Raw genomic sequence first — 14523 nt, 5'->3', positions numbered from 1 at the left:
TAAATCAATGGAATCGATTAAAGTAGCGTATACAGTACATTGGGAGCATTACAAGCATATTAGCGAATAAGAAAGAACAAATATTAAACTGAAAATGAGGAGTGGTTTGCAAAAAAAAATATCGAAAGTACAAACTACAATTTAACAGTTGACACTATGACACTCCCCATGACAATAACTATATATTTTAGCTCGACTATTCGAAGAATAGTCTAGCTATTCTACTCACCCTGGCGTCGGCGTCGGCGTCGGCGTCGGCGTCACACCTTGGTTAAGTTTTTGCATGCAAGTACATACAGCTATCATTTAAAGACATATAGCTTTGAAACTTATTTATTCTTCTTCTAGATTTATTACCAACCTCACTGGGTCAAGTTCCATAACTCTAACATGTATTTTGAGCAAATTATGCCCCCTTTTGGACTTAGAAAATTCTGGTTAAAGTTTTACATGCAAGTTACTATCCCCAAAACTAATGCAGATATTGAAATGAAACTTTACATGTGTCTTTGGGGTTATAAATCTAGTTGATAGCACCAAGTCCCATAACTCTGACCTTCATTTTGGTCAAATTATGCCCCCTTTTGGACTTAGAAAATTCTGGTTAAAGTTTTGCGTGCAAGTACATACAGCTATTACTAAAAGGCATATAGATTTGAAACTTATTTTTTCTTTTTCTAGATCAATTACCTACCTCACTGGGTCAAGTCCCATAACTCTGACATGTATTTTGGGCAAATTATGCCCCCTTTTGAACTTAGAAAATCCTGGTTAAAGTTTTACATGCAAGTTACTATCTCCAAAACTACTACAGATATTGAATTGAAACTTCACATGTGTCTTCGGGGTTATAAAACTAGTTGATAGAATCAAGTCCCATAACTCTGACATGTATTTTGGGCAAATTATGCCCCCTTTTGGACTTAGAAAATCCTGGTTAAAGTTTTGCGTGCAAGTACATACAGCTATTACCAAAAGGCATATAGCTTTGAAACTTATTTATTCTTTTTCTAGGTCAATTACCAACCTCACTGGGTCAATTTCCATAACTCTTAACATGTATTTTGAGCAAATTATGCCCCATTTTGGACTTAGAAAATTCTGGTTAAAGGTTAAAGTTTTACATGCAAGTTACTATCCCCAAAACTAATGCAGATATTGAATTGAAACTTAACATGTTTCTTCGGGGTTATAAAACTAGTTGATAGCATCAAGTTCCATAACTCTGATATGCATTTTGGTTAAATTATGTCCCCTTTCGAACTTAAAACTCTTTTGATATTTAACATTTTGGGTAATAATTTCCTGCTTCTGTGACAATATTTCGAATAGTCGAGCTTGGCTGTCTTACGGACAGCTATTGTTTGTGTAAACATTTGCTTCCGGCATTATCAAAGCTGGTATGTTCCCGCGTGACAAAATTTGAATATTGACATTTTATAGGGCGGATTGCCATTAGATGTTGATCGCTCAAGATAAAATGTCGTGCGCACGAGATAAGATGTTGATCGCTCGAGATAAGATGTCGTGCGCACGAAATAAGATGTTGATCGCTCATGATAAGATGTCGTGCGTACGAGATGAGATGTTGATCGCTCGAGATAAGATGTCGATCGCTCGAGATAAGATGTCGTGCACACGAGATAAGATGTTGATCGCTCGAGATAAGATGTCGATCGCACGAGATAAGATGTTGATCGCTCAAGATAAGATGTCGTGGACACGAGATAAGATGTTGATCGCTCGAGATAAGATGTCGTGCGCACGAGATGAGATGTTGATCGCTCGAGATAAGATGTCGATCGCTCGAGATAAGATGTCGTGCACACGAGATAAGATGTTGATCGCTCGAGATAAGATGTCGATCGCACGAGATAAGATGTTGATCGCTCGAGATAAGATGTCGTGCGTACGAGATAAGATGTTGATCACTCGAGATAAGATGTCGTGCGCACGAGATAAGATGTTGATCGCTCAAGATACGATGTCGTGCGCTGGAGATAAGATGTAGTGAGCACGAGATAATTTAATCTTAAGACCAATAATTGCATGTCCTAAACATACCACCGTAGTTAATGCGTGATTTCTATTTTTTGAAATGCTTTGCTGGGGACGGACATTTATTCCTGCGCAAATGGACATTTGTTCTCTGTGTCTTGTTTCTTCCATAATAACATCTTTAAGTAGCATAAAAGATGCAATCTAATCCATACTATGTTTTGGTCAGATATTTGTATTAAAGCGCGGCTTTGGGTTGGTTGAAAAACGTATAGGGAAACCAGTAGGCTAAGTCAATGAAACTGATCTGAAAGAAAGGTAATGTTTACAGTCAAAATCAAGCAGTTAGGCTACAACGTTTTCTGTGAACTTTGGAATATTTTACAAGTGTCTGACTGAATGCACGCCTTTTCAATTATTTCTTTAGAATTGTAGGTGTCAGCGGGCATTTGGCCTCTATATGTCATTCAACAACGGGGGAAGTTATTTTACCAGAAATTGTAAAATATCGGATCGGTTAAGCCTATTTAAAATTACAATTTTTAGGTGTCTGACATGTTAACTTAATAAAAGAATCACATTTTAATTGTCATCTACCAATTTTGGGGTATGTGACAGGGTCATTTCTTATAATGGAGCCTATGGAAAATTCTACCTTCTGCTGTATCAGTTACCATCCCCATACGCAATGCCATGTCCCCTACAGGTCCAACAATGTTCTTACTCACTTCTCCTTACTCCTACTTGAACTAAGAGTCGGTTAGCCGTGAATGTATTGAATCGAATGTCCAATGTCGTTCTGGATTCGAATGTCCAATGTCGTTGCGGGTTCGAATGCCCAATGTCGTTCTGGAATCAAATGTCCAATGTCGTTCTGTAATCGAATGTCAAAATGTCGTTCCTGTTTTGAATGTTCAATGTCGTTCCTGTTTTGAATGTCCAATGTCGTTCTGGAATCGAATGTCCAATGTATTTATGGATTCGAATGTTCAATGTCCTTCTCATTTTGAATGCCCATTGTCGTTGCGGGCTCGAATGTTCAATGTCGTTCTGAAATCGAATGTCCAATGTCGTTCTGTAATCGAATGTCAAAATGTCTTTCCTGTTTCGAATGTCCAATGTCGTTCCTGTTTTGAATGTCCAATGTCGTTCTGGAATCAAATGCCCAATGTCGTTCTGGATTTGAATGTTCAATGTTGTTTTTGTTTCGAATATCTAATGTCGAATGTTTAACTTCTCGACAACTTCACGCTTTAAATGTCCAATTTCGTTCTCTTATCCAATGTCGAACTTCTTGCCAACTTCACAGACTTAAAATTAAAGGGACAATACTCAGTGGAAATTCGTCAGACCGGAAAACGAACAAATCGTGTGCAACAAGGTTTAGGACTTATTATTCCTTAATAACACTGTATTAAGACTTTTACCAGGTCGTAACTTGGGACAAAACGTGCCGATGATATATCATCAACAACACTACGTGCCAATCAGTGCGGTAAGGATTTACTGAAATCTTACAAACTGTTTAGGAGACGCGAGGATAGGAATTTTCGACTCCCAGACTTACCCCCTATGTTGACTTTATGTATAAAATCAAAGTCATAAATAACACCCGTTAAATATGCACAACAAAGCTCAGCACAGATTATTCCTATCACGGTTACTTATAATCTAAAAAGATAGCACAGGAATAGACCGGACAAATTTATTAAGAAAAGACATTTTAGTTTAGGAGAAGGTGCGGGGATACTACTACCAGACTGAAACTCTATGTAGACTTGATGTGTAAACATCAAAGGGCCAAAAGTCAGTGAAAAAAAATCATGCATTCAACTGTAAAACTTACTGTTTTAGTTTAAACATATTTATTCCAAAGAGTACATAAGATAGAATTATACAATTACAACTACAAGTTAACATATTAATAAAGGGATAAGAATGAAAGACGTGTACGCCTTATAATAAAACCCGTTAAATATGCATAAGTAAGCTAAGTACAGATCATTACAATGAAGTTTGATTTATATCCAACAAACAGAAGTCCTGACAAATATTATAGATAAATAGGCTTTAATGGCGATATGCGAACCTGAACTTCACATCGAGTTTAGGACATGCACAGATATGATAACCTAGACATAATGATTTAATATGATTATATCATTATGTCAATGGAGACGATATTAATGGTTACCGATTGCCTAACTGCCTGGTGCCTAACATTAAACAAGAGGGTCAACAGTCTCACACGACCTTTACATTCTGTTGTTGCTTCTGGACTGGTTTGGTAAACATCCATCCAGCAGTTCATATGAAGTCATTTATAGGTCTTGCTAGTTTTAGATTTGGCAGCTCCTACGTGCAGTCAGGAGGCCAACTTGAACGATTATGAGTTCGATACATGGAGTAGTTTTGAAAAAGAATTGATTAAATGTGTTTTCTCTATATAAGCTCTAGCGGCCCCTAAAAGGGGTCAAGCGGAAAAAATGAAACTTGAGAGGTCAATACAAAGATGCTACAGACCGTTTTATGAAGATCCATTAATTAGTTCATAAGAAAAAGTTCTTTAAGCATTTTCTTTTTTTCAGCTTTGGGGGTCACACAAGGGTCTGGGAAGATATAAAGGATTTAACGTTGTCTGACAACGTTTGGCAAGATCTGTCAGGTGGTTCATGACTGTAACGTTGACTTAAGATTTTTTCTGTTTTTAGCTCTTGCTTCTCTTCAGTGGTGTCAAATGGACTTGCGCGAGTTCCACTCCAGGATGCTTAGGTATGCTTGATAAAGATCCATCAAGTGGTTCATAAGTAGAAGTTGTTTAAAAATTACGCTATTTACAGCTCAGTCTGTGGCTAGTGGACCTGACAGACTCGTACATGACTGCTTTAGACCGACATTGAATTCCATTAAATGGTTCAAGAAGCAGTCATTTAAAGGTTCTTCCTATATTTTATCTCTGATGGACCCTAAAAGGGGTCAAGCAAAACCATTTGAATAAAGTGGTTCACGCTTAGAACACGTTTGAGGTTTTCCTTGTTTAGCTTTGGCAGCCCCTAATAGTAGTCACTGGCAAGCGAACCCATTCAAACAAACATGAGAGAGGTATATACACAGATGATACCATCATCAAGTGGTTATACTGGTGTTCAAATGTTGTTTTTTTTTCTAATCTTAGCTCTGGCGGACGCTTGAAGGTGTCAAGCGGAACTGTTGAATATATTTTTAAAAGGTGTATCCTAAGATGATACAGACTTAATTTGTTGAAGATTCGTTAAATGGTCTACGAAAAGGCATGAAAGGTCTTTCTGTTTTTACCCTGTCGGCCTCTGAAAATGGTGAAACATAGATCTAACCACTTGATAAAAACCTAAAGATGTCCGTACATTTATGCTGCAGAACACATTTGGTGACGATCTATCAAGTTGTTCATGAGACGTCGTTGAAAGCATTATTTTTAGTTCTGGTGTCCCCTAAATATAGCCAGCCAGGCCCATCTTTTTAAATGAACTTAAGACAGCTTCATGCCAGAATGCTATGGACCATAATTGGTGTAATTCTGAACATAAATCTCAAAGGAGATGTTTAAATAACTAGATGTGTGTCCATAAGACACTGGTGCTCCCATTTATTGTACAGTCAGTTATACTATCATATTACTTTCGGGCGGGGTGCCAATCGAGAAAGGTAAGAATATTTCTAAACACGAGGAACCCAAATGAAAGAAACGGGTAGTATTATTTTCTTTCTTTAGGGAATAGGGAGGTGGTAAATCCAATATAAAACATTGGGTGCATAACAAAATTGACAGACGTGTGACAAAAACTTACGGCCATTTAAGCATCTGTTTGGTCAGAACTTTGGTCCAAGGGAAATCCCAAACAAACCCCCAGCTGCTGTAAATAATTCCTAAATGCTACATGATTTAAGGTCAAATACATTTTGAGGTGCACGGTACACAAACTTTCAAGTACATTTTTACTAGGCCAACAGCCATATCTCTGTCCCGAGTGACTGTGAAATCGCAATAAAACCATAGATTTACAACTTCACATGCTGAAGAAAAGGGCTTCGCAAAGCGGGGAAATATGCTCTCAGTACTATATCAAAGGAGGACGGGAGCAAACTTTAAAGATCTTTTGCGTGTTGTGTGTGCGAGCGTGCTTTCGGTGGCGGTGACAGGATACTAAAGGGCAAGAAACTAAATGATTTTATGGGGGGAAGTGGGGTTAAAGTGGTGGGGGGGGGGGGGGAGGAGCGGTGTATTGTGGATTGTTGCAGTCTGCACATCGTCTCATCACCGCCTACCTATATTCTAAATTTCAAGTTAATACATTTTAATACTTTTATGATACTGGACACGATGGGCAGATTTGACATTGCTATGACCTTGACCTTTGACCTACCACCCTGGTTCATGCACGCTGCACATCGTCTCATCACCACCTATCTACATAGAAAGTTTGAAGTCAACACCTAGTCAATGAACGGTTAACGAGTTACGCTCCGTACACTAAACATGATAGACAAATTTAACCTTTGAGCTCAATTTGTGACCTTGACATTTGACATACAGACCCTGTTCAATGCTCCGCACATGGTCTCATGCTAAGTGGTTACATGCTAAGTTTGAAGTCAATACCTTGCATGGTTATTTAGACTTTCTCTGGACAAAGAATATGATGGCCAGTTTTGACCTGTTAGTTCAATTTATGACCTTGACCTCAGACCTACAGAGCCGGTACAAGCGCATTGCACAATGCAAAGTTTTAACAATACGCCCCGTTATTCTACAAGAGGACCATGGTGGTCCTGAATCGCTCACCTTTTCCCACATGACCCAGTTTTGGGTATGACGTCGTTTTTTCCATTATATGACATAGTGACCTAGTTTTTGAGCTCATGTGACCAAGTTTTGAACTTGACCTAGATATTATCAAGACAAAATATCTGACCATTTTTCATGAAGATCCATTGAAAAATATGGTCTCTAGAGAGGTCACAAGGTTTTTCTATTTATTGGACCTATTAACCTAGTTTTCGAAGGTACGTGCCCCTGTTTTGAAATTTATTAGATATCATCAAGGTGAACATTCTCACAAATTTTCATAAGTCTCATGAAAAATATGGCCTCTAAGAGAGGTCACAAGGTTTTTCTATTTTTATACCTACTGGCCTAGTTTTTGACCGCACGTGACCCTGTTTTGAAACTGACCTAGATATCATCAAGGTAATCATTCAGATCAATTTTCATGAAGATCCATTGAAAAATATGGCCTCTAGAGAGGTCAAAAGATTTTAAAAATTTTAGACCTACTGACCTAGTTTTTGACCGCAGTTAAACCCAGTTTCAAACTTGACCTAGATATCATCAAGATGAACATTCAGACCAATTTTCGTACAGATCCCATAAAAAGTATGGCCTCTAGAGAAGTCACAAGGTTTTTCTTTTATTTGAACTATTTGACCTATTTTTTGGTTTGGCACGTGACCCATTTTTCGAACTTGACCTAGATATCATCAAGATGAACATTCAGACCAATTTTCATACAGATCCCATGAAAAATATGGCCTCTAGAGAGGTCACAAGGTTTTTCTATTATTTGACCTACTGACCTTGTTCTTGACGGCACGTGACCAACTTTCGAACTTGACCTAGATATCATCAAGGTGAACATTCTGACCAACTTTCATGAAGATCTCATGAAATATATGGCCTCTAGAGAGGTCACAAGGTTTTTCTATTTTTAGACCTACTGACCTAATTTTTGACCGCACATGGCCCTGTTTCGAACTTGACCTAGAAATCATCAAGGTGAACATTCTGACCAATTTTCATGAAGACCTTGTAAAATATATGGCCTCTAGATAGGTCACAAGGTTTTTTTATTTTTAGACCTACTGACCTAGTTTTTGAAGGCACGTGACCCAGTTTCGAAACTGACCTAGAATTTACCAAGATGAACATTCTGACCCATTTTCATTAAGATCCCATGAAAACTGTGACCTCTAGAGATATCACAAGGAAAAGTTTACGCACGCTCGAACTCACATAAGACGGACGCTGCGCAATCACAAAAGCTTCATGACAGGTGAGCTAAAAATGCATATAACAATTAGTTTACCTTTCCACAAACAAGTCATCATGATAAACCATAATAAGATTCCAATGAAAACCTGCAACTATTTTATGGGCAAAAATATAATGAACACTTTTTGCACATGCAGCATTTATTCTTAATATGATAACACTCTAAACCGTCATAATATATCTCCAAACACAGAAACAAAAACATTTAGAACATGCTGAACTAAACAATGTCACTAATGATGTACATGATTATGTCAAATTAACAATGCAATAGACAAAAACATATTAAACAATTGTTGTGCATTAACAATTTTCAACATATTTATGTGTAAATCATGCACCCTTACAACGATGTGTAACTCTCCTTTTGCTTCTTGAAAAGTAAAGGAGGTCAAACCGTTCGAAATAGTGGAATACTTGTAATGAATTTTAAAACTTTACTTTAAGATTACTCTTACTTAAATATCTACTGTTAGGTTTAGTCACTGTCCTAAATGTTTTGAATATCGCAAAATAACCCCAAAAAAGAAGATAGATTTTAATACTCAACACAAGGGTTACTTATGGACCTGTAGCCCTTTTGATTCGTATGAAATATAAGCTGTAGTCTTAGTACATCGAGACAAACTCTATCATACATTTCAATACACTGTGAATGAAATGTAACACTGTTATAAATTTACATAGAATCAATATTGTGTAACATACCAAATGAAAATGGAGAAATGTTAATAACCTTCAAAATATATCATCATTATAATCATACTGATAAAACAGAACAAGATAATAAATGTACAGTAAATATATCAATAGTTATTCTCGTACATAATTTTGTTATGCAAATACTATTATTTAAATTACTATTCATAAGTTAATAAAAGTTATCATAATTTTAACTTGCAAACAACCTTATATAATACTGATAGTGCCAAATAAATCCCGTATTGTAAAAGACAATATAAAATAAACTTTTATATTCTTTGCCAATTTTTCTCAGTTGAAGTTAGAAAGAAATCAGACAATTCCAACTTTTAAATGCATATAGAAGCATCAGGTCAAGCATTTTCTTTATATATTTATATTCCTGCAGACACTTTTAATCAGTCAATACCCAACTCCAACCCAGAGTTAATTCCCTTCATCGGTACAGTAGATGATTGTTTGACAATATTCGAGTCAATACCCATTATCATTTATTACAGAAAAATATTGGAAAATGCAAATTGCTGATTGGCAGAGAAAAATAGGTATAGAATAATAAAGGGCAATTTCAAAGTTTTCTAATCTTGCAAGTTTTAAGTTATAGAAGCAAGTGAAATTTTATTTTGATTATAAACAATGAATAATAGAAGCAAGTGCAACTTTATTATGATTACAAACAATCAATAAGTTATCAGTTTGTTATACACATTTTAAAATACATATATAAAGACAACAAAAGCATTAATAAATGCTGTGATATATGTGGCTAGAATCTCAAGCACGAAAAGTACGATCACATATTAGTGACAAAACTGGTAAAGCCGACATTTCTACTTTAAACCTTTCATGTTTTAGCAAATACAGCACATTTGTATGGATTTCCAGGCATACCTCAACATTACACAGCTATCACATGTAACAGTGATACTTAATTCTATATAATATACAATAAAGCAAACTTTCTATGTGTAAGAAAACATGGATTCCCTAGGTTTAGATATAATGTTATTAGATATTTTTTCCAAAAGGACATGGTATAAAAAAAAAAAAAAATTGCAATTAACAATTTAATTGTGAAAAAAGGGTCATAATAAATTTCCAAACACCAAACATATAGTAATTTCTTTCCAATGTCTTCAATTCTAAAGCAAAACAAGACATACACACTGTATGTCACCTTACAATGCGTAGCTAAGAGTTTCTACATGCACATAGTATTTAAAACCTGTCAAAAAACGCAACATACCAAAAAAAAACTAATAAATACATGTTATATACACTTATCTACAGTCAACAACAAGCAACAAGATATTGCAGCACCCACAATACAAGTTTAACCATATTTCTGCAGTATATCCCTGGCAACAGACGTAATTATTTCCCTGAAGAAATATTTCATCCAACCTTGCATTACCTTACCTTACCTTACCTTTATATCTTACTGTTAGTTTCACTTACAAAATGCTTATATCTAAAAGCCATACTTGATCCACAGCAAAAACTGTCCATGTGAAATTAATGTTACAAAAGACTTGTTCTACTTTGAGCACCATAATGGTAGTAAAATGACAGTCTAAGGTTATAAAGCTGTTCAAAGACCAGTCTGGAATGTCAGGGATCTGATTGGCTGTTGTTAGACATGACCTTAAATTGACCAATGGCAAGGTGTCATTCTTGGACTGGTCTCCGAAGTCTGCTTTATAACCTTGGAGCCATTAGTAATCATTGAGCTATAAAATAAATGTACTTGTTAACATATCACACAGGAAAAGAAGACATTCTGTTTCATCATGAAAATGTAAACTTTAAAGTCTATAAGAATTATTTGGTAATGAAAGGAGTGAAATTTTATGTGATAAACTATAACTTTCATATGAAAAAAACTTGTCATTTTTCCAAAACAATCATTTAAGCAATATATGAAACTTGTATTTTAGAATACCTTTTTTTTTTCAATTTGATGACATGTGTTACAACCATACAATACATTTGAACTGTGCTGTGCAATTAAATGCTGTGTCTTTATCATCCACAATGATTCTACAATGAGATACTTAGATGGAATATTTCTAGCATGGAATGAAACATTTGGTCATTTCTTGTAAGAAAGATGGTTTTTCACCTCCTAGCTGGGCCAATATTCATTACACTTTTAAGTCTTAAATTTAAGACTTAAAGATTGACAAATATCAAATTTGCAACAGTTCTGTTTACAGCAAAATTAAACTTAGGAACTTTTGCTGAGCTGTCTGCATATTCAGAATACACATTTATACAAAGTTTCTTTACCATCTGAATTAACCCTTACTCTGCCAAATTTATATATTGAACTTGTCCATCTTTCAATTTGGACAGTACCATTAACTGTTGAAAGGGGTGCTTACCAAAAAGATACTGAATTAATAGCAAACAGTGTAGATCATGATCAGACTGCATGTATGTGCAGGCTGATCATGATCTACACTGGTTGCAACGGCAGAATCAATCATGTCCAGCATGCTAAGGGTTAATTTTACAGTTACAAAGCAAAAAGAACATTTAATTTCTTAAAGTCTGAATTTCAGACAAAAAACACTAATGAATATGGACCCAGATTTCAACTACAAAACATGGTTTTCAACCACAGGCATCAAAATGGAAAGGATAAATCATTTCTGTTCAGGGTAAATACAGCATTATTGTCAATGAATGCATGAATAAGCACTAAAAAAACTACCTAGTTAGGAAGTATACTATACTTAAACATTCTGCAGGATTTCATTCTTTTTTTTTTTGCAAGATGCAAGGGTGAAGATCAATGTGTCTATTTGATAAATTAAAATTTTTTTTCACAGCAAAAGATTATAACAAGTTGAGAAACATAGCATTATGACAAAATCAGTGGATCTACACTTTGTCTATAGAATTCCCAAATTCTGCTAATTTGTTCAAAATCCTTTCATGTCTGTGTTTATATTCTGGGATATACTAGTAGTTCTGGCTTTTGAATTTTACATGTAAAATCACAGATTATTTTCGTACCCCAATTAAAAAAAAAATAAAAAATAAATTCACTTAATACAGAAGTGTTTATCATATCTAAGAGTCGTTAATACACTGATAAAGTTCAGAAGTCTACCATTTGTTTATCTGGACATATATAGCATAGCTAAAGCCAAACACTGACAGTGACAAGAATGAAAGTAAGCCTTAAACAACAAGTTTCAAAATATTTGCTGCAGAACAATGAATGCATTTAAAACTCAGCAGTGCTATAACAGGTAGAACAATGCAGGTGCATAGCTAACGTCTGATCAATCTTTTCTGTAACACATTTTTTTTTAAAATTATGACAAAAATGTATTTTCTCCCAATGTAAAATTGTGGCCCATTACTAGTATTTCAAAATAATTCATTTGAAATGTTTAGCTTTTCAACTAACTTACCGGTATATATCCAGATAAGTTTTTTATTTATCCATCCACAATAAAGATTCAAACTTGTTTTGAGACAAATAGCTGAAATTTACATTGGACAGTGCGCTACCAAAAGTAATCTATTTTGAAAATTTAAAAACATTCCAATAATCATCCTTGGAGTTCTTTATAATAATGTATAATATGAACGGAATTGTATTATATTTAGAAAACCCTTATTACACAAAACATGGATCAAACTATACACTTGAAATGATACTGAAATCTTTTAAGCTAGGTAGGTTCAGGGGCATGCCCTGAAATTGTTATTTCTACATGTGATTTCCTGCCAACTGAAGTAGGAAGGAGTTTTAACCTTTAGCCTGCTGCCGGCAAGTGATTCTGCCATTGCGACCAGTGTGGACCAAGATCAGCTTGCACATGCACTGTTCGCTATTCAGTCAATAAATTTTCAGTTAACACCCCTTTGAATAATAAGTGGTACTGCCAAATTAAATGATTATAGAAATTTAGCAGGGTAAAGGTTAAATATAGGAAGGTCCAGGCATCTTACTTCAGCCCTGCTATGCGCCTGCAATGCTTCCACCCACCAACCTGCATATACATACTTTCAAGTCTACCCAAAGTTTATACAAACTAGTTATTACTAAAAAATAATGTGTCATGGGCAGAGTTTTGCTATCTGTTACGAAACTGGTGCTATGCATCAAAATTATGCAAACATCAAAACTTTTCTTAACTTTTCATATTACTAAAATTATTGGTTCAGTAACTAACAACTAAAAATGGATAAATATCAACAAAAAAAAATAGTGCAAATATTCGGACCAGAACCTAATACATATAAACTAGAATTTTCCCAAAGATTGTCCTAACACTAAAACTGCAGCCAAATCAAAACAAATTTGCTGTAACAGAAATAAAAGAATATTATGAACACTTAACATACACCCTTTTTGCGTTCTGAAGAGCTTTGAATAGCCCTAGAAATTTTTGCTTTTAATCAGTCCCTGAAAATGATCTCGCTAACAGCAACAAAAAAAATTTGCTTCTTAATGTCTACCTCTTATCTGTTTAAATGTTACAGATCTAGTAAGTGAAAAAGAAAATGTCTTAAAAATTATTTAAAAAAAAAAATAATATGACTTCAAGATGTACAAACTCTGTTACAGAGGCAGCAAGTGTAACTAAAGGAGGAGTTAATAAGTAGACCAGGTATCTTTGGAAATCGAAATTATACCAAACATACATTAAAGGAAAATTTACCACAAAAATAATTTTGAAATGACCTCACATCATCTCTGACTAAGTAAGGAACAGGACAACACTTTCTGAACACAAAATCTAAATATAGAAGTCAGACTTATATCAGACTTTCAAGTAGGGGGTAATCATAATTTTTGTAAAATATTTATCACTACTATATCTACTAAGTGTCCTTCTTCATGAAAATAATAATTATTCATGGAAGAACTGTACATGTATTCTGTTATATTAAAAATCTATGTTTCACATTTTGGCCTTAGGTCGCGAAAATTCTACCAAGTAGTAGTAAACCTGTAGCCTTGTAAAAATGTCTGGGTCTACTGCAGGAGCATTATCATTGTAATGCCTCAGCCAGAACAACATCCCTCAGTTTGGATCTTTTACAAAGGCATTATGAAAACATGTTTACTTGCTTTATCTATTATACGATCTTCAAATCATTTCTATTTTCATTTAATATGTTCTTTCACCAGGATTACTGTACGTTTCTGAAGCAATGCTAAAACATTTTTTGTACCTTATGCCAAGCCCTAGGTTGATGTATGAAAAAAGTGTATTGCCCAGGGTAACACAGACCTGCCCAATAATATGCATACCTTTAAATAAATTCTTGGACAGGACCTACAAATAGCATCATTATCTTCAACAGTTCAAGTACAGACAACAGTTATTCTGTATCGTTGTTATAAGCTGAGCATCCAGGATTTTGCAAAATTATTCACCGGTATTTATCTAATTCAGTTAAGCATACATCATTGTGAGTGGTTCGAAATGTAGTTATTTCTCTTGCAGCAAATTCTTTAAGACAGGCTTAACAGCCAATGATTCTATAAACTTTGTGTAGTTGCTCTTCTAAAACCTCTAGCTCTGACTGACCACTTGGTGACCAGTCTTCTTGAGAATCATATACATCCTGTAAATAGGTCATGAACATGATTCTAATAGTTTATATACATTTTCAAATAGCTCCTAATTATACATACTGTAAATAGGTTATTAGCAGAATTATGTGAATAGTTCATAAACATTCTAACCAATAGTTCATAAACATTC

At 34.9% G+C, this 14523-nt stretch overlaps 1 protein-coding gene across 2 annotated transcripts in view; it reads right to left on the bottom strand.

The window, feature by feature from the left end:
* Positions 1 to 8208: 8208 nt before the first annotated feature.
* Positions 8209 to 14523, bottom strand: part of LOC123546258 (BCL2/adenovirus E1B 19 kDa protein-interacting protein 3-like) — a 28711-nt gene continuing 22396 nt past the window's right edge. For both annotated transcript variants that reach the window (XM_045332450.2, XM_053551570.1), the window contains exon 6: positions 8209 to 14383. In XM_045332450.2, the coding sequence (XP_045188385.2) occupies positions 14332 to 14383 (52 nt within the window). In that variant the 3' untranslated portion in view covers positions 8209 to 14331. The remainder of the gene's footprint in view (positions 14384 to 14523) is intronic.

The sequence above is a fragment of the Mercenaria mercenaria genome, chromosome 9 (genome assembly GCF_021730395.1).
Source record: "Mercenaria mercenaria strain notata chromosome 9, MADL_Memer_1, whole genome shotgun sequence".
In the NCBI taxonomy this organism is placed as follows: Eukaryota; Metazoa; Mollusca; class Bivalvia; order Venerida; family Veneridae; genus Mercenaria; species Mercenaria mercenaria.
The sequence above is the reverse complement of the archived record's forward strand: the minus strand, read 5'-3'. Positions and strand labels throughout refer to the sequence as shown.